The sequence below is a fragment of the Astatotilapia calliptera genome, unplaced genomic scaffold (assembly GCF_900246225.1).
Source record: "Astatotilapia calliptera unplaced genomic scaffold, fAstCal1.2 U_scaffold_10, whole genome shotgun sequence".
NCBI lineage: Eukaryota > Metazoa > Chordata > Actinopteri > Cichliformes > Cichlidae > Astatotilapia > Astatotilapia calliptera.
The window spans coordinates 83,700-110,514 of NW_020535619.1; the positions used below are offsets into that span (position 1 = coordinate 83,700).

The 26,815-nt window shown below is 43.3% G+C and overlaps 1 protein-coding gene across 1 annotated transcript in view; it reads right to left on the bottom strand.

Moving 5' to 3' along the window:
• The window catches only part of LOC113017307 (NACHT, LRR and PYD domains-containing protein 12-like), a 113,765-nt gene that overhangs the window by 77,217 nt on the left and 9,733 nt on the right, over positions 1-26,815 (bottom strand). Inside the window, exon 7 of the mRNA XM_026160472.1 lies at positions 26,057-26,230. Within this exon, the coding sequence (XP_026016257.1) occupies positions 26,057-26,230 (174 nt within the window). The remainder of the gene's footprint in view (positions 1-26,056; positions 26,231-26,815) is intronic.

Below are 26,815 nucleotides of genomic sequence, written 5' to 3' on the forward strand. Positions count from 1 at the left end.
AGTCCTTACTCACCACAGCCGGCGATGTACAAGTCCGAACGTCCGGCTGTGGGGTGGCGCGCTGGCGGCGTGATCGTCGTTTCTTCCTTGCAGACGGCTCCGAAGGGCCGGGCAAAACCACATCCGGCCGGTGTGGCTGACGTGGCTGCTCCAGGGTGGCTGTTGTCTGTTGCTGCTGGGCCAAGTCTGATTTTTTCCGAGCCTCCCAGGCTTCATTCACATTGGCCAATAAGTCCACACATCCTCTGACCTGGCGGAGATGGGAATTTCCTCCGAGGATTGCTTCGATAGCATTTATTCCCACAATCTTTGCCCGTGTATTTGAAGTGTGGGTTATCCACTCGACTAGGCGTTACACACGTATCAGATTGCTCTCCCCGGGTAAGTCTGCTGGGTCCATGTTGTGGTCACATCGTACTGTCATGAAACGCTGTGTGGCAGGCAGTGATTGGACCCAAACGCAAACTCACGGGAACAGAACTTGAACTCAAAAGCACAGCTTTATTGCTGGAAAACAGAACACAAGCAATACAAAACTAAACTGGGAAATGCTAATTATAACACATACCAGAAGACACGGGGAGAATCACACACAGCAAGAGAGACGACGCGACACTGACTCAGAGAAACACAGGGTTTAAATACACTGGGGAGTAACGAGGGGAATGAGACACAGAAGGAGGGCACAGATGGGAGAAATCAGGACTGACGAGACAAGCAAAGCAGGACACATTCACATAAGACACGGACCTTCAAAGTAAAACAGGAAGGATCACACAGAGACGCGAACTTGACACAGTGGAGACAGCAGCTAAGAAACACAGAGACATAAACCATAAGGCGGAGGACTCTAAGAACCGAGAGACACAGAGGGGAACTCAAACATGCAGACACAGACTTACACAGAACAGAGGGGACACAGAGCAACATGAAGGGCAAGGGATCGAAACTAGAAACCATAGAATAACTTACACAAGTACAAAAATACAAACATCACAAAGAACTAAAAACGCTGGGTCAGGAGACCCAGGACCGTGACAGGTGTTCCTCCACCGCAAAAGAAGCGTGTATTCTCTGAATTTCCGGGAATGCTCATATTTTGACAGCGAATGCACACCTGTGGACCACTTATGTGCAGCCCTGACTATAAATCATGTACGTTACTGTGCAAAAATTAATTCTTGATCCATCAGAAGTGTAAGAGGAACAGTCAGAGTTGCTAAGAATGAAAGTTTCATAGAAGATTCCATAGGAACTGCTTGGAGTCATTTTTAACCCCACTTGTGGAAGAGTGGGGTAGTGATACAAAAACTGCATTTTTTTAATTAATGAAAAAATAAATAAAAATGCAAATGGCCTCATGTTACAAACATATTTTATGAGGAATACCTGGAATATGAATATATTACAACTTTGCATTTTAAAGATTTTGGAGAAAAACAACCCCTGGGGTCATTTTTGACCCCACGTGTGCATCTAAGGGTTAAAGTAGAATGGGAGGCAGAGCCTTCAGTTTTCAGGCCCCTCTTCTGTGGAACCAGCTTCCAGTTTAGATTCAGGAGACAGACACTATCTCTACTTTCAAGATTAGGCTTCAAACTTTCCTTTTTGCTAAAGCATATAGTTAGGGCTGGACCAGGTGACCCTGGATCCTCCCTTAGTTACACTCAAAGAAATCTGTTGTTGTGGGCGTAGTTGTCTGCTGCTGAAAACTCCAGTGATTTTCCTGCAGTTTGACATCTAATGTGATCTTGTGAACTTCGTGAGTCCAGGTAACGAACCACTCTGACTAGATTGTATCCTGTCATCTCAACAAGAACAAGAATTAAGTGTCTGAATTTCATGCAGATGCTACATGATTTAATTATGTTCACCACAGAAACATGAAATTATTTCGTTCAAATCACAAGTTTGAATCTTGTACATGTAACATCCACCCAATAGGTGTAGGCTGCTGGGGGACTCCCATGATGCACTGGGTGTTTCTTCTTCACTCACTGTGTGTTAATACACCTCTACGTGTTTAATCATGAGTTATTATTCATATCTGGCTCTTCCACAGCACGTCTTTGATGTCTTCTTTCTCTCAGCTGAACTGGTCACATGGCTGCCCCTCCCTGAGCCTCGGCACATCCTGTGGCTGCAGAATCAGCAGCAGCTCTAATCAAACATGATCAATCCTCAAGTGTCAGTGAGAATAAAAGAAAAGGAAGTCATTTGTCATGAGAAGTGGGGCTCAGGAGGTGGAGCAGGTCACCTGACAATAGAAAGGTCGGTGGTTTGATCCCTGCTGCTCCAGTCTGCATGCCACAGCATCTTTACTGGTCGTGTTACTATGGTAACCCAGAGGAGTTTACTATGATAAGTATTAATTAATTCATTAAATGAGACAATCAGTCAAAAGTCAATCATTCATTTTTAATCACCAGTGTTTTTGGAATCATCAGATAAATTTAAAACAAAACCAAAAACGCTGAACAAGTTTGTAAAGTTTTTTCTAAGCCAGTCGTCACAAACGTCTGTAAGTTTGAAGGTTTTCAGCTGACAGACGTTCAGGTAGTTTCATCGCTCTGGTTTGGAGGATTCAATGTTTATTAATCGTCCCTTCAGACGACCAAAGGCTGCCACGTGTACGGTAACAGCACAGACACGTGACAGACTAGACTTTCATGTGACAGCGTTTAATCTGTAAAAGGTGACGTTGACATATTTTGGAGGCGTGTTGGTCACCAAACTGAACGTGTTCACTCACTGGAGTCTGTGTGGTTGTTGTTGTTGTTATTCACCGTCTTCTCTCTGACTGTGATGATGGTCCCATTTCCTTTAGACACAGTTAAAGATGGAATCTCCACAGTCACTTTACAGATGTGTGTTCCTGAATCCTCTGATGTTTGAAATGTTCAAAGATGAGTCTTTGCCTCCTTTTTCAGACACTTGGAGATTGATTTGCGTTGGTCTCTCTCTTAATTATTGTTTGATTTTTCAGCCAGGCCACTCTGAATCTTTCAGACGTTCTTGTCCAGCAGCAGGTGATGCTTACTGTCTCTCCCTCCATGACAGAAACATCTGGACTCTGGGTCACAACAAACATGCCCGATGAAACAGCTGCAAGAGACACAAAACTGTGAGTCAGTACAAGAGACGAGTCTCCAAAAGTTGGTTCTGTTCATCTGGACGCAGCGTTTTGTGGGAGAAACGTGTCGTCATCATCAGGTGACGTCTTCAGTCTCAGCTGACTGCAGGTTTCAATCTTATAAACAGGACATTTGCATAATGACTGAAACCAGCCCACTGGGGCTGAGCTCCGTTCCTTCATCTTAATCATGCAAATTCTCATGACCATTGATCAACAACCACTGATCCATGTCCATGAGTCCCATTCACAGAGAGCTGGGGAATGGCTGCAATCACAGCATGTAAGATGTGACAGATGGACCCTTAGGCCCCTCCTCCATTCAGAGATGGTCTTTCCCTTTTCACGTAAACGGCCTCCTTGACTCCGCCCTCAAACCAGCGTTCCTCCCTGTCCAGGATGTCACATCCTCATCATTGATAGAGTGTCCACTGGCCTGTAGGTGTAAATAGACTGCAGAGTCCTGGCCTGACGAGGTGGCTCTTCTGTGTTGTGCCGTCCTCTTAGCCAGAGGTTGTTTGGTTTCCCCGATGTATAAATCCTGACAATCCTCCTGCACTTAACAGCGTACACTATGTTACTCTGTTTGTGTCGGGGGACCCGATCCTTGGGGTGGACCAGTGTTTGGTGCAGCGTGTTGAGGTGTTTAAAAGCCACAGAGACCCGGTGTTTAGAGAAAATGCGTCTCAACCAGGGGCGATTCTAGGATCAGAGCTTTGGGGGTGCTGAGCACCCAGAGAGCTGCCCAGCCAGGCAAGATAAACTTTACTCGTCACGATGAGACGTCTTCCCCGTCTCTGTCAGTCCCTGCATCCCTACATGCCTCCAGCTGTCCCGAGTTCTCTCTGACTGTCTCCTTGGTGCATTTAAACCCCTGTTCCTTCCTGTCCTCGTCGTCTGTTGTCTTCGTCTCTGTTATCAGTCATCCTAATTTTACCCTCTCTGTGCAAGTCTGCAAATTTCTGTATTAAATCATAAGATTCTTAAATTCATCAAGTCTCAAAACATGACATCACTGTTTTGTACATTTTAACACAATTTAATAAACATGCTTCAGCCAGTACCTTTTGATTAGCCTTGTCTCGGTTTCTTGCTTTGTGGTAGATCTTTATTGTTTTCACTGAGATATTTGAATGCTAATCAATAAATCAATATTCAATTAAAAAAAAAAAAAACCTCTAATCAAACAGTTTTTGAAAAGTTTGTAACAAAACCATCAAATCTGATCAAGGTTATTTAAACGCTGCAAAAGAAGAATGGATTGGAATAAAAACATACATATCCTGACCTTAATTACTGGGGAGAATAATGAATGATGCTCATAGTGAGTAAAAAGTAAACTGAGTGATTCTTTGGACAGACTTTTAAAGTGTTCGTATAATATAATACAGATACATAAACATACACTCCAAAAATAGAGTCCTTGAAATGTACAAATGTACAAAATATTAATTTAAACAATTATAAAAATGGAGGCAACTGTGCCTATGGTACAATGTATAAAAAGCTCTTCACTGCAGACACGACTAACATGGCTCTGCAGATTGTTTCTTTTATTTTAACCTCACCTTGAGGTTGGCAAATCTATCAGTGTTTGGTGATCAACTCTCTCAAGCAGTTTAACAGTTTCTGCTGTAACTGTCACTGCTCCCTGTCTGCTTCCTTACCTGATTCTTCCTGACCTTGTTCTTTCCCTCTTTGAACTGATAATCATACACAAATAGATTGTATTAGATGAAAAAATTACATTAATATGAAAAAATACTATTGAAACCACTAATAAAAAAGTCCTCCCTCAGTGTACTTTCAACCAAAAGGCAAATAACCAAACACATGAACATCAAATAAAAGACATAAATACTGAAACACTGATCCAACATTATCCTTTATTGACGGATCATTTGTTCTTTCATTTTTACCTGAATGTTGCTGCTTTTTTTGAAAAGACATCCTTATATCCATTATGAACCTGACTGGCAGGCACACACACACACACACACACACACACACACACACACACACACACACACACACACACACACACACAACAGGAGTTATAAGGTTAATGGGAATCCAGTCAGTTAGCTGGTAAGTACCTTGGGTTTAATATCGGCACATATGACAAAGTGAGCAGCTTCTCTCATTCCTTCCTTTTCAAACAGGACAGTGGTAACAACAGCAGCTACGGACAAACATCGTCAGAAAACACGTTTAACCCAGCAGGTTACCTGGTGTAATGTTTTTCAGGTAAACAGAAACATGGTCTGACTCCTACCAACTATATAAAGAGTAACTGAAGGTTAAATGCAGCTAACATGTCCTGTTTTAAGCCAGGCACTTCCACCTCCGCTCTGCTGCGTCTCAGCCACCATCTCTCTGGCACAAAGGGCACCAGAGCCAGAGCAGGGGAGAGGGAGCTGGAACAAACCATTCTGGGAGGGGGGTTATCTATACTTCTGTTGTTAAAAGATCTCAACCAAGTACTGTATACTTTCTATATTTTTTGTAGTGTATCACACAAACACCAAATATTGTCAAAAAAGTAAGAAATCTTTGGGGGTGCTTTGATCCATTTTGGGAAGCACCCCCCAAAACGGGCTAAAAACGCCCCTGAATATAGTTCTTTACACATTTGCCTACCAAGTGGAAGCTCAGCGGCTGAATCTCAGGAGGAGACAAAACATCTCTTTGGGGTTGTGTCAGAAATGGCATCAGGCCTAAAAATGTGTCCAATCACACATGAACAGTCACCCACTGTGGTGCCCTGTGAGTAACAGCTGAACGCAGCCAGGAAGCAGTTAAAGCAGTTCTTTTGTTAAATCCCTCGAATTAAAACTCTGATTCTGCACTTCAACACATCCTGATTGTTTTACTTTGGACAGAGACACAGCTACAGCAGAGTTCATTGTCCAAATACTTATGGGAAAAACACTTGTAGTATATCACACAACACAGTACGTGAACATGTACTGAAGCTCCCCTTCCTGCAACCCTAAGTTGGACATGTGGTTATGAAACTAGATGGGCGGTAAAATAAGAACCATTATGGATGACTGTTGCTGCCTGTAAATCAAAGTCTGCCTGAGGTGGGATTTCAGAAGCAGAAACCATGAGGAGCACAGCACCACTCCCAGAAGGCTGAGATGTGAAGCCATGTGATGAGTGAAATGATGATGGAGGAGAACACAGATGAAGATCTGGAAGCTGCTGCCTCTTTATATAGTAGACACTGACATCACCTTTTGCCTCCCTGCCAGCATGAAAACCCACACTAAAAACCCACTTACACAAACCCTCGGCTCTGGGATGGATTCAGAAACATGTCAGTTCTGCTAAACAAATGGACGGTTTTGCAACCACAAAGTTTAATCCTACAAGGGCAGAATTATGTTCACTCTGTGAGAGGTGAACCTCAGACAGTTAGCAAGAGAAACATTCAAAGAAACAACCTAAATAACACAAAGTTAGCAGTTGGGATGCAGATCAGACGATATCAGCAACGTGATGATCAAATGTAGTTAAAAACACAAGAAAAACAGGCTTTTTGCTCCAAAAGGACAAACAAAGCAGGGCCAGATTAACCTGTCGGCACCTGCTGGCGTGCAGAGTAACATGTGACAACAACACACACGACACACGTGGTCACCTCAACTTGTTTCACTGGAGTTTCTCTTTTAGAGCTTTAACCTCCTAAGACCTGAACGCTTTCATGCATTTTTAAAGTCTCTTTGCTATTTGGGCTGTTTGGGACCTGATTCATGTACAAACAAAGAATTACCAGAACTTTGTTTCTGAGAGAAATGAGATCCACATATGAGGATATTCGCTTTAAATGTCGATAGAACAGAGGCAGGATAATGACCTCGTAAGTGCAAATCAGGTCCTTGTTGAGCAAAACTTTGTATTTTGGTCTAAACATCCCAAAATGTGACGTCCACACATGAGGACAACAGGGCGCTAAAGTCTGTACAAACTTTTGTTTCTTCATTTGCTTGCAAACGAATGGAAATCCTCACTTAAAGCCAAGAAGCTTATTACCTGTGCAGCTTTAGTGCCTCAGAGCAAACAAGAGACCTTTGATCACAATGATTTTTGTTTTCACATTTCATTCACTAGCGATTTTTTTAATGTCACCTGATCTCAGTCAGCAGACTGAATATAACAGTAAAGCACTAGTGAGCTAATGAATTAGATATTGGTCACTCATATCAACTGAAAGAGTGTAAGACAAGTAAATGTGCTATAAAGGCCGGAGAAGAGTTAATAAAAAGGTCTTGAAATGAAAATATTTCATTATTTGCTGTTTCATAGATTTTTGGTTTTATTGCACTTTTCAAATCAAATCAAATCAAATCACTTTTTATTGTCACATCACATGTGCAGGCACACTGGCACAGCACATGCGAGTGAAATTCTTGTGTGCGAGCCCCACAAGCAACAGAGATGTGCAAACACAACAACACAAACGAGCAAAATACAAGAATGGCCAACCTGAAACTAATAAATATATGTACAATATATAATAGTATATGCATTTCTGGATGTGTATACTAAATATTTTCCTACGTGTGTGTGTGTGTGTGTGTGTGTGTGTGTGTGTGTGTGTGTGTGTATACACAGTTTTACAAATTAAATAGTAAAAAAATAAAATAAAATAATAATAATAATAAAATATATAAAATATACAGAGTTGAATATGTGCAAAACAAGTGGCATTTATATACAGTATGGAGTGCATAATGTTAAAGTTCCAGTAGTGAAGCTGAGGTGTCTATGACGTGTTCAGCAGTCTGATGGCCTGATGGAAGAAGCTGTCTCTCAGTCTGCTGGTACGGGACCGGATGCTGCAGAACCTCCTTCCTGATGGAAGCAGTCTGAACAGTTCATGGCTGGGGTGACTGGAGTCCTTGATGATCCTCCCCGCTTTCCTCAGGCACCGCTTCCTGTAGATGTCTTGGAGGGAGGGAAGCTCACCTCCAATTATCCGTTCAGAGCACCGCACTACTCGCTGGAGAGCTTTGCAGTTGTAGGCGGTGCTGTTGCCATACCAGGTGGTGATGCATCCGGTGAGGATGCTCTCAATGGCACAGTGATAGAAGGTCCTGAGGATGCGGGGGCTCATGCCGAATCTTTTCAGTCTCCTGAGAAAGAAGAGGCGCTGCTGGGCCTTCTTCACTGTTTTGTTTGTGTGTACTGACCACGTAAGATCCTCAGCCAGGTGTACGCCAAGGAACCGGAAGCTGCTCACTCTCTCCACAGCAGCGCCGTTGATGGTGATGGGGGTGTGTACTTCTCTGCACCTCCGGAAGTCCACTATCAACTCCTTTGTCTTTGCGACGTTGAGGGTGAGATGGTTGTCTTGACACCAGTGGGTCAGGGCGCTGACCTCCTCCCTGTAAGCCGTCTCATCACCGTTGGTGATAAGACCCACCACTGTAGTGTCGTCCGCAAACTTCACAATGATGTTGGAGCTGTTAGTGGCTGTGCAGTCGTAGGTGTAGAGTGAGTACAGGAGAGGGCTCAGTACACACCCCTGTGGAGCACCAGTGTTCAGTGTGATGGGGGATGAGGTGATGCTGCCCAGTCTGACCACCTGGCGTCTGTCAGACAGGAAGCTAAGGATCCAGCTGCAGCCCTGCTGCTGTTTTTAAAAGTACTTTATTAATAAACTGGCATAAATGGTAACATTGAACACTTGCCAGTGTGAACAAAAGGTTCTTAACTTTAGCATCAAAGCTTCAGTTCACCTTTCTCATGGCAGTTCCTTCAGTATGTGTATTAATGCAGGAACAACTCGATTCCACACAGCTGACGCACCGAGAGTGTCTGCTGTGTGGTTAACTTTATAACCTTTGGTACGCAGTGGTGTCGCTCCACCTGTTAGCTAGTTTAAGAAACTGGTTAAGGAGGGAGTGTCTGTGAGGATGAGGAGGATTTAGTTCTTTAAAGACACGTCAGGTACTTGCAGGAAGCTTCTTTCAGCTTCTTTTCTCCACTGCGCAGGTTTAAAACCATGACAGCAGAAGTCATGATGAAGAGATTGATTAGTCAGTCACAGTGTAAAGAGTCCTCCTGCCTGCATCGCTCGCCAGTATAAACAGACCTTTGCGCCTGGAAAACAAATATATCAAAGTCATGTTGTCCAAGAAATGCATTTTATCTCACTAGTGAATCAAAGAAAGTATGTATACTTTCTGAGAGTGAGAGGTGAACGTCAGACAGTTCTTAGAAAATGTAGTTTCTCTTTAAGCTTTTAACGTCTCTTTTACCCCCATTTGTCTAAAACTACTTGACAGCCCTTCATGTCAGAGGTTTATTACCTGTGCAGGATGGAGCACATGGTCTCAGTCAGGCTGGACACGATCACTCCTACAGGAAGTAAATGTGATTTTATTTCACCTGTGAAATGATGAAAAACAGCAGAATAGCTCACGCTAACAAACGGGTGTTGAAATGTTTCATTTTCTGCTGTTTCACAGGTCAAAAAGGGCGTCGAAGCAAACTGAAGCTGAGCTGCTGCTGCTGTTGTAGTGCAGCATCTGCTGTGTGCTTCATCAGAGAACCTTCTGTACACAGCAGACAGAGGCTGCTGCCACTGAAGTCCATCTGCTAGAGAGCTTTAAACACTGGTTATTGAAGTGGCTTTGATGATACTGATACACAGTCTTTGCTGCTGTCACAGGACAGGGATCCACCAGGGAGTAGTTGTCAGGATAAAGAGCCTTCGCTTCTCTAAATATAAACTGGATACTTGTAGGAAACTTTGGGAAGCAGCATTTTTCCTCATATCGTCTAAACTGAAGTTAGCTCAGGTGCTTCTTCCATACTTGCTCTGCAGAAAGCCAAAGAGTTTGGAGCTCTGCAAACATTTCCAGCACAGCTGGATGTTTGTAACTTTGGTCACCTCTGTATCATCCCTCAGATTCTTTCTGCACAGCTTTGAAACCATGACAGCACGAGTGATGCTGAGGAGACGTCCAGTTTAAACAGACCTTTATTCCTGGAACACAAACACATGAAGTGATGCTGCTAAAGAAGAACATTTAATCGCACTAATGAATCAAGCATCTGTTTGTCTGTCAGTCTGTCAACAGTTCCTCTGATCGACTTCAGACTTGGTGGGTATTTTGTTTTTACAGCGGTCAAAGTCGATCAGCGTGTTGCTTTGTCTGCTGTAAATCTGCCTGTACAAAGGGAAACATGCATGTTTTAGATGCAAACTCACAACATGGCTGCATTTTTGTGATTATGTGTATTTTATATTGATTTATTCTATTATGTTTTGTATATGAATCTTTACAAGTGTGTCGATACAAAGGCTTGATTAAAACAAAGGTCTCAGCTGTGCTGTTAGGGATGCTCTCATATTTGTTTCAAATGTAATAAATCAAAGGATTTCAGGCTTTTCATCCTTTTTATTTGTTTGGTTCTAACAGCAGCTGGATAAAAACATGCAGGTGATGAATATAATTGTGTGATATTATGAGCATTGTGAATAAAGAAAGAGCAGAGATAGTAAAAAGGAAACAGGTGATGGACGTGAGATTTTCAGAACAAAAGCTCCTCAGTGAGACGATCACCTGGACACAAGGTCAGGCAGCTGGGACTCATCTAGAGAGCAAAATGGAAAAGTGATCTGTGCAGAACATCACTGTTGATTGCAGTTATTTACATCAGACTTCTTCTCTGAGATAAGAGCAGCATTTGTGGGAAAGATGACAGTATTTCCAGGCTGGATGCTGTTTGCAGGGAGAACTGAATGAAAGTCTCCTGCACCTCAGCGCTGAGGTCCACACCTGTGAACACAGATGAGGTCAATCTGCTGCAGCACGTAGAGCTTTACTGATCAGCAGGTTCAAAGGATTCAGCAGAGCGTAGAGTCAGAGCTAAATGCCACATCACCATAGAGTTTGTTAACAACAGCTTTCTTTGCCCTTTGTCTCCATGGACTGAATCAGGGATACTCGTCATACTTCACCTCAACCACGTCACTGAGAGACCCCAGCCTGACACAGCAGCAGAGATGATGAAAGCAGAAACAGCAAACAGATGCTTCAGTTGTGTTTCTCTCTGTGTGTGCGCTCACGCCCACTTGTGTGTGTGAACTTTCCACGTACCTCAGCTTGTTTCTCCAACATGAGCCATCAGGGCTGAAAAACATCACTAACACATGAATTCTTTCTCTTTTTGTTATCACCTGTGATCATGTGTCTTATGTTTCTGTCATTCACCAGTTCTTGTATAGTTACGTGTAACTAGACTTCTGTGGGACGTAAATGATTGTTTTGTATGCAGATCTGTACAAAGGATGGAAACACTTGATTACAAAGGAGATCTCAGCTGTGTTGTTGTGGATGGACTTCAACGTATTTGTTAAAAAAGAGAATAAAGCAAAGTGTTTTAGCTGTTTGGGTGTTTTTGTTTGATTCCATTCAGTTTTATTTCTATGGAGTCAAATAATAAGAAAGGCTCTAGAACAGCCCTGAGTTTGTCCAGGTGACACTCCTCTGAAGAACAAAGACAAAGAGGAAGAAGGGGATTCGTTTTCAAGTCTTGTTTCTTTCAAAATAAAAGCTGAAATGTTTTGGAAGCATGATAATATTTCAGCCAGGATGCCGTCTCCAAGGAGACCTGCACCTCAGCGCTGAGCTCCACATCACGCCCTGTGAAAGCACAGATATAAATCTGCTGCAGTGAGAAGAACTTTACCCAACACAAGTGTAGAAGTAGACATTTGACTTTACCTACAACCTGTTAACAACAAAGCTTTCATTGCCTCTGTTGTTGATGTCATGTAGGACTAATCATACTTCACATCAGCCATGCACACGTCAGAGGATCTCCAGGCTTTCAGTGATAAAGCCAAGCAGATGATGTGAACATAGCAATAGTAAAACATGCATCATAATCAGCTGTATGTGTCGACTATGTGGCACCTCAGTCTTGTTGGCATGAAGAAAAGTTGTGTAACATGTAGCATAAGGGCTGCAAAGACATCATGTAGACAGCAGTCGTCTGTTAGTCGTAACGTATCTCCTGTTAAAGAGTTAAATGTGCGTTCTCCATCTCTGTCCTCTCACAGCTCGCCGTACACCAACTCCAGCTGTGGTAACCATGGCTGTGCCCATCAACACGCTGAAGCTGAGACGCCACCCGTCACTATGGCGACTCCAATAGGGTTACCTGTCAGCTGTGGACGCATGAAAGGAAAACAGCAGAAACACAGACATGTTTACTGGAACATTTCCTGTTGACAGCTTTATGGAAAAGTGGGTTTAAACACTTTTCTATGTTTTATTTTGTTTATTTATGGATTTATTGTGAAAGGAATTTCAAAGGTTTAATTTGACCTTTCCCCTGTTTTTCATACAGACTGGAGACGAATGGATGGTGCTTTCTTTGTTTGTCTAAAGATAATGAATAAAACTCTACACACATCTTAAACCACCCTCCTTTCTATATATTTTGTTATATAAATGGAAAGTATATAAGACACAAACTGAGCTTATATGATACTAAGGACCCTGGAGGTCAGTCCACCTTTATAATTCAGCACAGCCTGGAGTCTCTTAGTCAAGCTTGTTTGTGTTTTCTGTGAGGAAGTTTTCAGCAGCAGCTCTTTTCTTGGATGTTGGTTCCCTTTGTTTCCATCCTCTGTTAAGATGTTTCAGTAATGTTGAGGTCTGGGGAGGCCAATCCATGGCTGACGGCCTGTGATGCTGCATTAGCAGTTTGTTCATAGTGAAAAATGAAGCCACTGCCAATCAGACATTTGCACAGTGGATCAACTTCTGATGGTACTGTCCTGAATTCCACACCTATAATATGTTTGCACATCCTGATGAATATGTGCAGCTGATTTTCAGTCCAGTTCCTGTGTGACAGACGCCAGTCTTTCTGCCTGTGTCCTTCCTTAACAATAGAGCCATCCTTCCACTGAGACTGTTTCTGATGAGGCTTCACTGAGCAGTAGATGGATCCCTCAGCTCATCTTATCGTCCTATTTCTAACACATGACTGTCAGAAACTGTTAATCTGCTGCAGCTCTTTAACTCCTCCACTTCTTTTTTTGTAATCTCTTAGTTTCCTCATCTTTTAAGGTGGCACTGCACACCAGATCCAAAGTCAACATGCTGTTATATAATGGAGTTGAACCTGTAATGGAGTTTGATTTAAACCAATCAGCAATTAAGTGAATGATGATGAGCAAAGATGGTGGAGGTGGTGGATGAAGACCCGGACAGCTGTGGTTGGCTCCTCGTATAGAGCAGAGTGAGGTTGTGTTTGCACATTATTATAAAACCATGTTCACCATATATTTTAGCTGCAGACAATAACATTATTTCTTTGCTGTGGTGATTTTATTCCACTTTGGTAAAATGGGAAAACCATCATTTCTTGCTGTAATTCACACATTATTCCAAGAGCCTCAACACGAGCCTTGTAGTCCGACCATATATAGACAAATCAATAGTTGTGTTTGTAACAGCTCATGAACATGAATCGTTCCACATTACTTTAAAATCATTGCAAACTAAACTGGAATAAATGAGTGTTTATATATAGTTTTGTCTCAGCTGTTCATACACAGTGTTTCAGTTCTTATCAGAGTCCCACCGTCTCACTGTGGTGAACCTTTAGCTCTGTTGTAAGCGTGTTGTTAGACCAGGTTTCCCTCATTTAAAAATAATCTCTCATTAGAAATGGACATGATGTCTAAGACATAGAAATGCTTATTATGGGTTCACTTGATGTCACTGAAAAGATGCACATGGGTAACGTGCAGGCCATCCTGCTCCGAGGTTTATCTCCTCACCTCGAGTCTGCGACACTCTCTCCGTGTCCTCTCAGATAAGGGCGCGCACATTTCTGCACCATCTTCTAAATTACAAAGAGCGATTCACAAAACAGAAGCTCACAAAACACTCATCACAAACCAAAAATGGCTCCACTGAGCGTCAAACTGTCACCAGAATTACTGATAATCTAAAGACTCACAGAACTCATTTTGTCTCATTGTGTCTTAGTTTGAGACATAAGTGCATGATCATAATACTGTGTAGTTAGATGAGACAGAGCTGATGCTTGCTCTTAATTATCCTCTTCATGTTTCCCGAGCCTCAGCAGTGGAAGCTACCATGGATAGAAAGACTATGACTCATCTTAAATCTCAAATCTTTGTCTCCAAAGAGCTGCTGATGTGTCCGATATGATCCACAAGCTTAAACTAGGATTATAAGTGTGTGCAGTGATGTGTGTGAAACCTCTGAGGACTCACACGTGTGTGCTTCAGCCCACACACACATATGAAGCACTGCGACCTCACACAGAAGTGTTTCACACATCCAACCTGAATCCTGATCATTTCTACAGTTTATTAAGTTCAGCTTCACCTGAACATCAGTGATGAAGCTGCTCTGACTCCATCACAGCTCACAGCTGTTGGAATGAGTCAAACAATGAAGAAGGTTCAGAAACAGCTGATGATTTTACAGAAACATGATGCAAACATGAGGATGGACACATGATTTTTTATTAACAGACACTGTTTATGTTTCACTGTGCATGACGTCATCAACACTGACACCAGGGGGCGCTCATCACCAGCCTGAGGAAGTGTGATAATGGGGGGAGACGCAGTGTTGTGTGTACTGCAGTCGGACAGAAGGAAAAACTTCCTCCTGAAAACATTTTCATCCTTCCCAAAAGTGTTTGAGTCAAATGTTACAAATATATAAATACAATAAAACACAGGGTCTTACATAAAATTAGTGATGCAGTTGTGCACTGAGCACCTTTCCAATGTTCCTTCCTCAGATGAGTCCAGCTGCTGAACACATTAACATCTGTATGTAAATGTAGCCGAGAACCAACCTGAGCACTGCTGGGAAAATACAAAGGCAACCATCAAAGTGCTGTATTATCTTATTTATTCTGAATGTTGACTTAGATCCACACCACGATTTATGAAACTATAGAACTAAAATAACAACAATCGTCTGCTTCTTTAAAATTTCTTTCATTACATCAAACCAGTGAAAACTGAAAAAAACAAAGAGCTGTTAGCATGTTCAGACCAACTTTGAGACAGAGACTGTAAAGTTCTGCACTTTAAATCCTGCCTGTGTTCCTGCAAATGATTCACACTGAAAGTATCTTAGTTTAGTATTGAGTGAGCCACAAAGCAGCCTGATAGCTTTAAAACAGGAAAAGTAAATGAAATTGACAGTTTCAGTGTAGCTGGATCTATTATTGGGGGGTCATGACCCCCGTAACCCCGCCTGGTCCTGAGGTCAAATCCACCATCTTTGTTTCAGAGCTTCATGTTCTCCCGTGTTTGTGTGCGTCCTCTCCGGTACTCCGGCTTCCTCCCACAGTCCAAACACATGCAGTTAGTGGGGTCAGGTTAGCTGTGAGTGGTTGTGTCTCTGTGTTATTCCACCTTAATCAATGACTTCCTGTTAGCATGAAGTGCTTCTGTAGGACTGATGTCATTTTCATGGTTGGATCATTTAAATGAAGCTGGACTCAGATGCAGTAAATAAGCTGATTGATCATTAATGAATAAAGCTGGTCAAACACATCACGTGGACACATGTGATTGTGTGTTGTAGTATTGATCCCAATGCTGGTATCAGTCCTGGATCAATAACACTGGATGGATGCGTTCAGCATGGAGCCCTGAGCTGTGTTACAGACAAACATGGAAACTGACAGGTCTGTGTCATTCACAGTCTGTAACACTTCTAAACAACAGAGGCTGACCCAAGTGCCTCAGAGCCAGGCACGCTCACATCACAGCTCTCTAAATAAGCCAGTTTCAAAATAAGAGCTGAAAGCTGTGTTTGCTTGTGTTAGCTTATTATTGTGGAGACTAACATTCAGTGATCATGTGTTCAGACTCATAATGATTACTCTCAGAAATCCTGATCTTTGTATTTACTGTGTGTTGGATCAATAACTGAGATTCATGGTATCACACAGCTGTGCTGCTGCTGATGTCAGCACATCTGGAACAATACGAGGTATCTGCTACCAGACTGAGCAGGACGTGAGACCTGTGGACTGTTTAAAGCTGTCCCTCCACAGCTCACTCAGACCTGATCCACACCTCAGTGATATTCTCTGACTTCCTCAGTAGAGACAGAAACCATTCAGATCTGGGACCATCAGCTGACTGATGATGTCACACAGACTGTGTTTTTCAGGAACAGTGATTCTGATGTGAGCCTGCTAGCTGACAGCAGACCTGATGAAAGCACATGTTCACATCTGTGAGGACAGACTGGACTCTTTGACTGCACCTTGGTTCTCCTCAGAGGTCTGTACAGGAGCATGTCCACCCCCACTGAAGATCTCAGTCACTGTGAAACATAGAAAGCTGCTTGTGTGGCCTCTGCCTCACATGTAGATACAGCTACAGGTTTCTCTGTCAGTCAGACTGAAACAGTGTCCTGATGCTGCATCATTCAGCTCTGTGCCCCAGTCAGCATCACTGGGAGCTACCAGTGTTTCTGCCCTTTTCCTGTAACACTACACTCAGCACAGGCTCAGCTGGTATCCAGTGTTGGACTTTGGCTTCAGCTGCTGTGATAGATCCTCTAACATAGATCAGCTCTGCTACATGTTGTTAGATAAGTGCAGCTGCTGTCATGTCCTGATGTTTCTCTGGCTCAGCAGCTTCTCCATCAGAGGTTCACATGGAGCTGATCCAGTATCTCCAGTAACTGTGTTCTGTGCCTCACTGGTTCATCCTTCTGTCTGTGTGACGTCAGTCAGATGTTGAAGTTAAACTCTGTAATCTTCACTGTGTCACAGAGTTCAGTGAGTCCCGTTATTCACAGTATCAATCAGATCATCAGAGAACAGCTGATCAGCAATCAGTGGTGCCAACAGCGCCTCCTGTGGTGAGAGGATGCAATAATGCAATGTAGCATTTTTCCACTCAACACTTGCAGTCATGGAAACTGTCTGTTGGATCTGTGTGACGTTGCTTTCTTGGTTAGAGTTCCTCACAAATGTCCAGATGATTCTTCTAATGAGGCGTCGACCATGTTTGCAGCTCTTTGGAAGAAAACGTCGCCCTTTGCCATCCTTACTTTTCTTTGACTTCTTCAAATGCAGCTGAACTCCAGCTGGTATTTTCTTGGACTTTGCAGCTGTTTCTGGTCATCAGTTCATTCCTGCAAACCTCTGAAGCTGAACAACAATGATGCTGCATTGCTGGCTGATCCCAAAAGGTTGATTCTGTTCATCTGGACGTTTTCAGAAACGTTTGCTCACTGATCAGGTGACTTCTTCAGTCTCAGCTGACTGCAGCTTTACAAGCTTACAAACAGCACATTTGCACAATGACTGAAAGCAGCAGCACCTGATATATATGATACTAATATAATACATATACATATATAATCCATACTAATGATGAAGGAACTGAGCTCACAGTCCATTGTTCATTCAGTGAACTACTCAGTTTATTTTGGGCCTCAGAAATGCTCACTCTGTTTGTACATCACTGTCAGCAATAGACTCATTCTGCTGTGTGGACAGGAACACATGTGACATCACTTCCTGTTTGTTTGTGACTGAAGAGGAAGAAGTTTACAAGGAATCATTTAGAAGAGTTTCAAACATCAACTGATTGAATCCATGAATCTGAAAACGTGTTTGTGAGTGAAAGAGACAGACATGTACAGACTGAACTATCTGTTCAACAGTCAGAGTGTTTCTGTAACAGGAGACACTCTTTACACTCCACTCAGCACAGGGACACTGAGGCACCAGGAGACCAGAACCTAAACCCAGGATAAAGAGTTTGAGTGAATGTGGTGTTGAAGGTGTGGAGGTGGATCAGAGTGTCAGAGGAGACTCTGTAGAAGGACAGAGTGCCAGCAGGACAGTCCACATACACTGCTGCTCTGTTAGAGACAGAGGAGGAGGAGGAGGAGGAGGAGGAGGAGATGGATGTTTGTATCTTATTGTGCCTGACATAACCAGGACCATCATCAGAGCAGACCAGACTCCAGGACTGATCATTTCATCCAAACAAACAGTCATCACTGCCTCCTTTCCTTCTGATGCTTCTGTAACTCACTGATATATAAACGTCTCCTCTCCACTCGACCTCCCAGTAACAGCGACCAGTCAGACCATTTCTACACAGCAGCTGATAAACATCAAATCTGTCTGGATGATCAGGATATGACTGAACCTCCTCCACACGTGTCACCTTCCTGTTGTTGTCAGACAGTTGGAGCTTTGTGTTCACTGTGTTTGTGTCGATTGTGAGTTGACAGGAATCTGATGGAGAGAACAAACACAATCCAGCTGCAGTTATTGATCCATCATCTGTTCATTGATTGACACTTTGATGATGACTCCTGACATGATGAAGATGGTTGAATGTGTGCTGCTTTGTTTTCATGAATCCCATTAAAAACACACTTACACTTCCTCAGACCTGGTCTCAACCATCGGACTCCAGCAGGCTCCACCCTGAAAGGAGGAGGGGGGTCAGAGCAGCACAGTCAGCATGCACACATGGACATTACATGGCTCTCACACACACACTGTTACACACTGAGCTCAAAGCTCGGCTCCACTGTTTTATTCAAAGAAATCTACATTTATTTATCAGCACATTTAAAAACAGCTTGAGCCAAAGTGCTGCACAGAGTAGAGAGAAAATAGGAAACATACACAGTAATGACTATAAAGACTGGTCAGGATTGAAAGCTACAGAGTACAAATGTGTTTCCAACCGGCTTTTAAAAATGTCCAGTGTTGGTGACGACCTGATGTGAAGGGCGACTGTTCCAGAGTTTGGCTGCAGCCATCGATAAAGCTCACCTCTGTTTTTACGTCTAGTTCTGGTCAGAAGCTGCTTATCTGCAGACCTGAGGGCTCCACTTGGATTCTTTTGTTAAAGAGAGATAAGATGGAGCCAATCCATTCACAGATTTAAAGACAACCAGATCTGGAAGTGGATTCTACCACGTACTGGTAACCAGTGGAAAAAGCTGGTGATGGGTCGTCTAGCACAGACCCACCGCTGGAACCAGACAATTGATGAGGGAGAGAACTGTGACAGCGCCGTTCCTTCACTTGACCTCAGTCGCTCTCGTCTGCTCCCTCGTAACACTGCTCTTTATTGAGCTTACATGAATATGCACAAGTTCATTATGACGTCTTACACAGGTATGAACAAAGAGTACCAGTCTGTGCATAGTGTGTGTGTGTGTCTGTGTGTGTGTGTGTGTGCGTGTGTGTGTGTGTGTCTGTGTGTGTGTCTGTGTGTGTGTGTGTGTGTGTGTGTGTGTGTGTGTGTCTGTGTGTGTCTGTGTGTGTGTGTGTGTGTGTGTGTGTGTGTTCCAGATGTGACCCTGTGACCCCAAAGCTGGTGCTAAGAGTCCAGCGGTCCCCCTAACAAAGGGCTCTTATACTTAACCAGACACAGAGTAGGTGTCCTCCTACACCAGGGGTCTCAAACTCGCGGCCCGCGGGCCAATTGCGGCCCGCAGGACGATAGTTTTTGGCCCCACCTTAATATGAAAATGTAATGTTAGTTTGATAATGTATGACACTTTACAGTGTTGTGGGCGGAGCTGAATTAACCCACCAATCAGGGTGGGATATGGATCTCAGGGGACACCAGCCGGGCTTGATGCAAGCAGGGAAACATTTCTCAATGAGTCAAAGTTCCAGCAGCGTTGCCCTGGAGTGTTTCTTTCTTTCCTGTGCCTGGCTGGCTTCCTCCTTTCTATTGGGCAAACGCCGACATTCGCCCCAGCGCGCTGCGTTCACAACACTTCAAAAAAAGTTGTTTTTTTAAGTTGCTGCCCAGCGGGACATTATACGTATATAGATTTATACACACGTCAGTGGGATTTAAAGTTATTTTTCCACAGAGAGAGATCTCATATTAACTCTCACAGTGATGCGTAGGCGGCGGGATAAAAGAAAAGTCATGAACTCAATGCAGCCCAATTTAGTCTGCAGTCACATAGCGACACCTGTTCATCGGCAACAACAGTCCCCGGTAACCCGGACTAATTATAGGGTCGCACCGTAATTTGTGGCTCCATGTTTTTATTTGCATCACTGCGTTTGCATTGCAGCAAACATGAACATTACATATATTTCAATATAATGTAAAAGCAGTCAAAACAACTAACATCAGAAACAGCTGATGTTATTTGTTATATGTCACGGTGTCATTTCCGCTTCTTTCTCCTGTAACAACAGCCCGGCGCCGTGAGCAGTCGCCTTTTTTGCGCTCGCTATCCCTGCACTTTCTACCATCTGCAAACGCCACGGTGTTCGTGTCGTCATGAAAGACATGAACATCGAGCGTAAAAACAAAGGAGACTGCTACCGGCTTTTTATCTGCCGATCGCCGTGCTACGGTTGCAAGAAAAAGAAGCAGAAATGACGTTCTCTACGCGTTGAGACGTTCCCCGTCCGTCGGCTAAACGCTTGATTGAAACTTCAATGCGACAGTGACACCAAGTAGAATTATAAATGTCACATAGCCCCAAACATGTCTTTTTCAAAGCCTGCGGTGAAGAGAAAGGTTGGTGATGAGCACCGACAATTTCAGGAAAAGTGGGAAATGCAATATTTCTTTGTTGAGCACAGGGGCACCCCGACCTGTCTTATTTGCACAGAGAAAGTTGCGCTGCACAAGGAATACAATTTGAAACGTCATTACACAACTAGACATGCTGAGGTGGATGCAAAATACCAGGGAGACGAGAGAGCGAACCGGGTTGCCAGTCTTAAAACAGATCTACTGAGGCAGCAAGATTTCTCCAAGAAAGCAACCAAAGAGAATAATGCAGCAGTCGGAGCCACGTGGTTAGTGAGATGATTGCTAAAGCAGGGAAGCCATTCACAGAAGGTGCATTTGTCTAAAAGTGCATATTGCAGGCTGCAAATATAGTCTGTCCGGGAAAGAAAGGTCAGTTTAGCAACATCAGCCTTTCTGCCAACACCGCAGCAGATCGCATTTCTGACCTGTCAAGTGACATTTATGACCAACTGTGTGAGAAAGCCAAATGTTTCAGTGTATACTCAGTCGCTCTTGATGAGACCACAGACATCACCGACACTGCCCAGCTCCCAATGTATGTCCGTGGTGTTGATGACAGTTTTGAAGTGATGGAGGAGCTGCTCACAGTAATTCCAATGCATGGCCAGACCACCGCTCAGCAGATATTTACAAGCTGTGTGATGCCATTGAGAATGTTGGTTTGCCATGGAAGAGGTTTGTTGGAATAACAACAGATGGAGCGCCATCAATGACAGGGAGGAAACATGGACTGGTGGCACAAAACAAACTGGAAGAGGAAGGCGTGGAGGAGGCCATTGCTCTGCACTGCATCATCCATCAGCAGGTCCTTTGCAGCAAATGCCTGAAGTTTGACAATGTGATGTCTATTGTTGTGAAATGCATCAACCAAATCAGATCCAGGGGCTTAAAGCACCGAAGGTTCTGAGCTTTTTTAGAGGAAATGGAGTCAGAATATGGGGATGTGCTCGACTTCACTGAGGTACGTTGGCTCAGCAGGGGAAATGTATTAAAGAGACTTTTTGAGTTGAGAGCAGAAGTGAAGCCTTCATGGAGAAGGATGGAGTTAGTGTTCCTGTGCTAACTGATCCCAAATGGCTCATGGACTCAGCTTTTCTTGTTGATATGACACATGAGCTTAATGTACTGAACAAGACGTTACAAGGCCAGGGGCAACTTGTCAGTGCTGCCTATGACAACGTGAGAGCATTCTCCACAAAACTGGCGCTCTGGAAAGCTCAGCTCTCTCGAAAGCTCAGCTCTCTCAGACAAACCTTTGCCATTTCCCAGCATGCAAGGCACTCGTCAGCACTGAATGGTGTGCCTGCATCCACAAGTATGTTGATGTCATTTTGAGGCTACAGGAGGAATTTGATCACAGATTTGCTGACTTCAAGACACACAGAGCCACCTTTCACATTTTTGCGGACCCCTTCTCCTTTGATGTGCAAGATGCCCCTTCTGTGCTTCAAATAGAGCTCATTGAGCTGCAGTGCAACTCTGAACTCAAAGCAAAGTTCAGGGAGGTGAATGGAAAAGCAGACAAGCTTGGACAATTTTTGAGAGAATTGAGCCCTAGTTTCCCTCGGCTTTCCCGAATGTTCAAGCGGACCATGTGCCTTTTTGGTAGCACATACTTGTGCCAAAAGCTCTTCTCCACTTTGAACTTCAATAAGTCCAAGTACAGGTTGTTACAGTAGGCCTGACAAGCTTGTCAGTTTGAGAGCCACGACTGACTTTTCTCAAAGCAGGCCCCTTTTGTGTTGAGTGGGCTTTCTGTTTGAGTGTCAGTTTGACACAATTGACAACCACATGGCCAGGCTTGTGACAGAAAAAACACAGTTTGGGCCTAGATCTTAAAACCATAACTACATTTTCCTTATTAGCTGGCCCACTCTTACCTGTCCAGGAGGCGCTATGGTGCAGATGGATATCATGTCCTATAGCACTTGCTTTATGAGTCAGCTTAAACTCATTTGCCAGGGTGGCAGCTTGCTGTAAAGTTGTAGCCCTCTGTTCACTTAAATAAAGGGCCACAGACTTAGGAACAGAGTTTTTTTAAAATCCTCCACCAGCATAAGCTCACGTATGGACCCCACATCGTTAACCTGGCTTGCCGAACACCACCTATCAAAGAGCTTTGCCTTCTCCCTAGCGAAGTCAAGATAGGACTGTCCCTGTGCCAACTCCAACCCTCGAAAATGCTGCCTATAGGCCTCAGGTACCAGTTCATAGGCTTGGAGGACGGCACTTTTGATCTTTCCATAAACCAGGCCGTCCTGCCTAGACAGACCAGAACACGCTTCTTGAGCCTTACCTGTCAACCGACACAGCAACATCACCCCCCACACATCTTGAGGCCACTGCAGTTGCCAGGCGTTCGAACACACTGAAAAAGCTGTGAACACTGGATTCACAGAAGTCTGGAACCAGGTGAATGTTATTGCTCACAAACGAGCCTCTAAACACCTGTACACTAGCAGCTGTGTCAAACATTTTGGGGGATGGTGAAGGGTTAGAAAACACACACTAATTAAGACAATTAAACCGACAACTACACAATTACTTAGCTGACCAACTTACCTCTCGCAACCACCTTAACAAAAAACTTAACCAGTTCCTAAACACAACAACCTTGCCTACTATCTTCTGGAGCGTGCTGGGCTCGAGGCAACTTTCAAGGCAGAACTTCAGCGACCGGAGCCCTGATTGCTACCCCAACAGGGAACGAATCCGCGGTTATCGAAATAAAAAGGCAAAACAACAAAAGAGTGCCCGAAGGAAGAACTTAATAAGCTCAGCTGGACACTCACCTAACTTAACTGGGAAGTTGAATCTCTAAAGGTGAAAAAAGCAAGATAATCAAACCAAATCCAACACAGAACTCCTTTTTCAAATATCCCGGACGAGCCCCCACTTGTTACGTTCCCCTGGGGGGGTCCTGGGCAGTGAGGGGGAAGTAACAAAAGTGACCGGGTCAGAAAAAGGAGTCGAGGAGGCGAAACAGTTAAATAAAACAGTTTTATTGAAGTAGTTCAACTAAAAGAGACGGACAAACCGCTATCACCATATAAGAAACACAAACAAAACTCAGGCGTTGGTCAATAAAGCTCAAAGTCAAAAGGAAAGCGCAGCTCACTAGCTGGAAACACCGCAAAACACTCAGCTCACTAGCTGTACCACACAAATGGCACTCTGGCCCAGAGCTCACCCTGCTCTGGGCTTAAATGCCCTTAATTGCTGATGGGAGTCAGCTGCGCCGGAGGGAAAGGTGGCATCTCAGGTAGGAGGTAGTGGGACACGCCCACACAGGCACCCTCAGGAGAGAGAGAGGCCCTTCAAGACATACTGAGGGTCGCAACTGCTTCCTCCCTCAGGCCAAATCTGGCTCGGCTATGTGAGAGGAAACGCTGCCAGGTCTCTAGCAGCAAGGAGTAGGCAAGAGAAGCCATGTTCAGAAGAACAGTTCATTTTCTACAGTGTTCCATTCATGTTCAGAAGAAGGTTATAGAACTGTTAATACAGACATTTCAATCTAAACACAGCAGATATAGAAGACTGAAAAAAACACACAAGTTCACTGACTAAAAATATCTTATTATTGTTTTATTTATGTATTACAGATTGATTTATTTTCTTATTAATTCTTAATTTGTTTATTTATTTTTCATATTTTGTGTTAAAAAATAAAAATAAAGAGATTAGAGAAGATTGGAATTTTTTAACCATGCCTTTCTTGTGGAAAACCTAATGCGGCCCAGCCTCACCCAGACTCTGCCTGCAGCGGCCCCCAGCTAAATTGAGTTTGAGACCCCTGTCCTACACCATAAATCAGTAAGAGAGGGTACGACCTCTCTCATGGCCCCAAGTGGTGTGTGCATGCCAGAGCACTCTGGAAGGCACACAGAGTCTTTACAGACTACTAAGGATCAATCCTCTATCATTATGCAATCAATTATACAACTCTAAGCATATATGAGTAAATATTTCTAAGCATAAATGACAATCAACAATATAAACCTTACAGCTGGTTGTAATAACAGAATTCATTTGTTTCTCAAATGAGAAAGAGCTATCGAGAAACACTCCTAAATCTTTAGTTCTTAACTTTTCCAGTGGGCCAAGGTCAACATTATCTGCCAATGCTAAATAGGCTGCCGTTATTAACTAATGCTAATTTGATGTGAATTAGCATTATGCACTAATGCTAACGCTTACTTTTTAACAATGTGAGTAGCTAATGCTAACACTATTTCCCTTAACTTTATAACAATGTGAACGGCTAATGCTAACACTCTTTTTCCTAGCATTACAACGTCTGAGCTGCTAATGCTAAGTAGGCCGCCATTAGCACCTACGTCTAATTTAAGGCAAATATGCATTAGAACCTAATGCTCATATCATTTTCCTTTGCTTTATAACAATGTGAGCAGCTACTGCTAAATAGCATTAGCTAATAACAGCAGTCTAATTTAATGCAAGTTAGCCTCATTTGCATTATAACGATGTGAGGAGTTAATGCTAAGTATGCTGCCATTAGCGGCTAATTCTAATTAGGGGTGAATAATTATTAGCAGCTAATGCTAATATTGTTTTCTCTTCCCTTTTAACAATGCGAGCAGCTAGTGCTAGGTAGGCTAGCTGCTCCTTTCTGCCTCTTTGTCACACACACAGACTGAAATGATTCACAGCCTTGTTTCATCCTTCTGTCAGCGTCACTGACTGTCACTGTGACTGTGGACATACAGCATGGGAAACATACACATGGCTGACACTTTATTAGGTACACAGTGGCCACTATCTCAGGTATAGTACACCTGTGACCTAATAAAGTGTATCTAAAGATACAAAATGTTTTCTCTGTGCCCTAATAAAGTGTATCTAAAGATACAAAATGTTGTCTCTGTGTACCTAATAAAGTGTATCTAAAGTTACAAAATGTTGTCTCTGTGACCTAATAAAGTGTATCTAAAGTTACAAAATGTTTTCTCTGTGACCTAATAAAGTGTATCTAAAGTTACAAAATGTTGTCTCTGTGTACCTAATAAAGTGTATCTAAAGTTACAAAATTTTGTCTCTGTCCAAATATTTATGGACCTAACTGTAGGTCTACTTTTAATGAAACTCTCAACATGACTTATCAGTTATCATTAATGTTCCTGCAAACAGACTCCTTGGAGACCCCCTACATAAATATCCATGTACTATCCAGCTAGACTAGTGTGTCTGTCCCTGAAAATATTCCTGCATGTGTGATTGTTCATGTCTCATCTGCAGGAAACAAACAGGAAGTGAGTGAAGGACACAGAAAATGTTTCCAGCTCTTCCTCCTCTATCAGACATTCTCTCCATACCTGAGAGTGTCCAGTCTCCAGCCTGGATCCTTCAGTCCAGCCGACAGCAGCTTCATTCCTGAGTCACCTGGATGATTGTAGCTCAGGTCCAGCTCTCTCAGATGGGAGGGGTTGGAGCTCAGAGCGGAGGCCAAAGAAGAACAGCCTTGCTCTGTGATCAGACAGCCTGACAGACTGCAGAATCAGAATCAGAATCAGAATACTTTATTGATCCCTGGGGGAAATTATTTAATACAAGTCAGAAAAAAAAAAGAATACATAAGAAAAAAGAGCTAAACTAAGAGAAAAGCAGGAGCGACTGTAACAGGCTGCACGCTGGTTGGCGCATGCGCACTCATGCAGACACACAAAACAACAATCCGTCTGTTATCCATCTCTATGGCAGCATAACTCAGGGATGGTTCAGGGTCACCTGATCCAGCTCGAACTATAAGCTTTATCAAAAAGGAAAGTTTGAAGCTGATCTTCAAAGTAGAGAGGGTGTCTGTCTCCTGAACTCAAACTGGGAGCTGCTGCCACACCCAGTCCAACATAGCCAGGCTTTCTTTGCTGCTTTGACAAAACCTCAAATCCCAGTCAGAGATGATGAGCATCATCACAGTGATGATCATTTCTCTGTAACCCAGGCTTTCTGCTTCAGGATCTGTGCACGCTCACAGAACAAGGAGACCTTTAAACATCATTTCACTAAATGGATGGACTGGGCTCAGCCTACAGATTAACTGGTGCCAGAGATCATAAAGAACATCAAACAGTCAA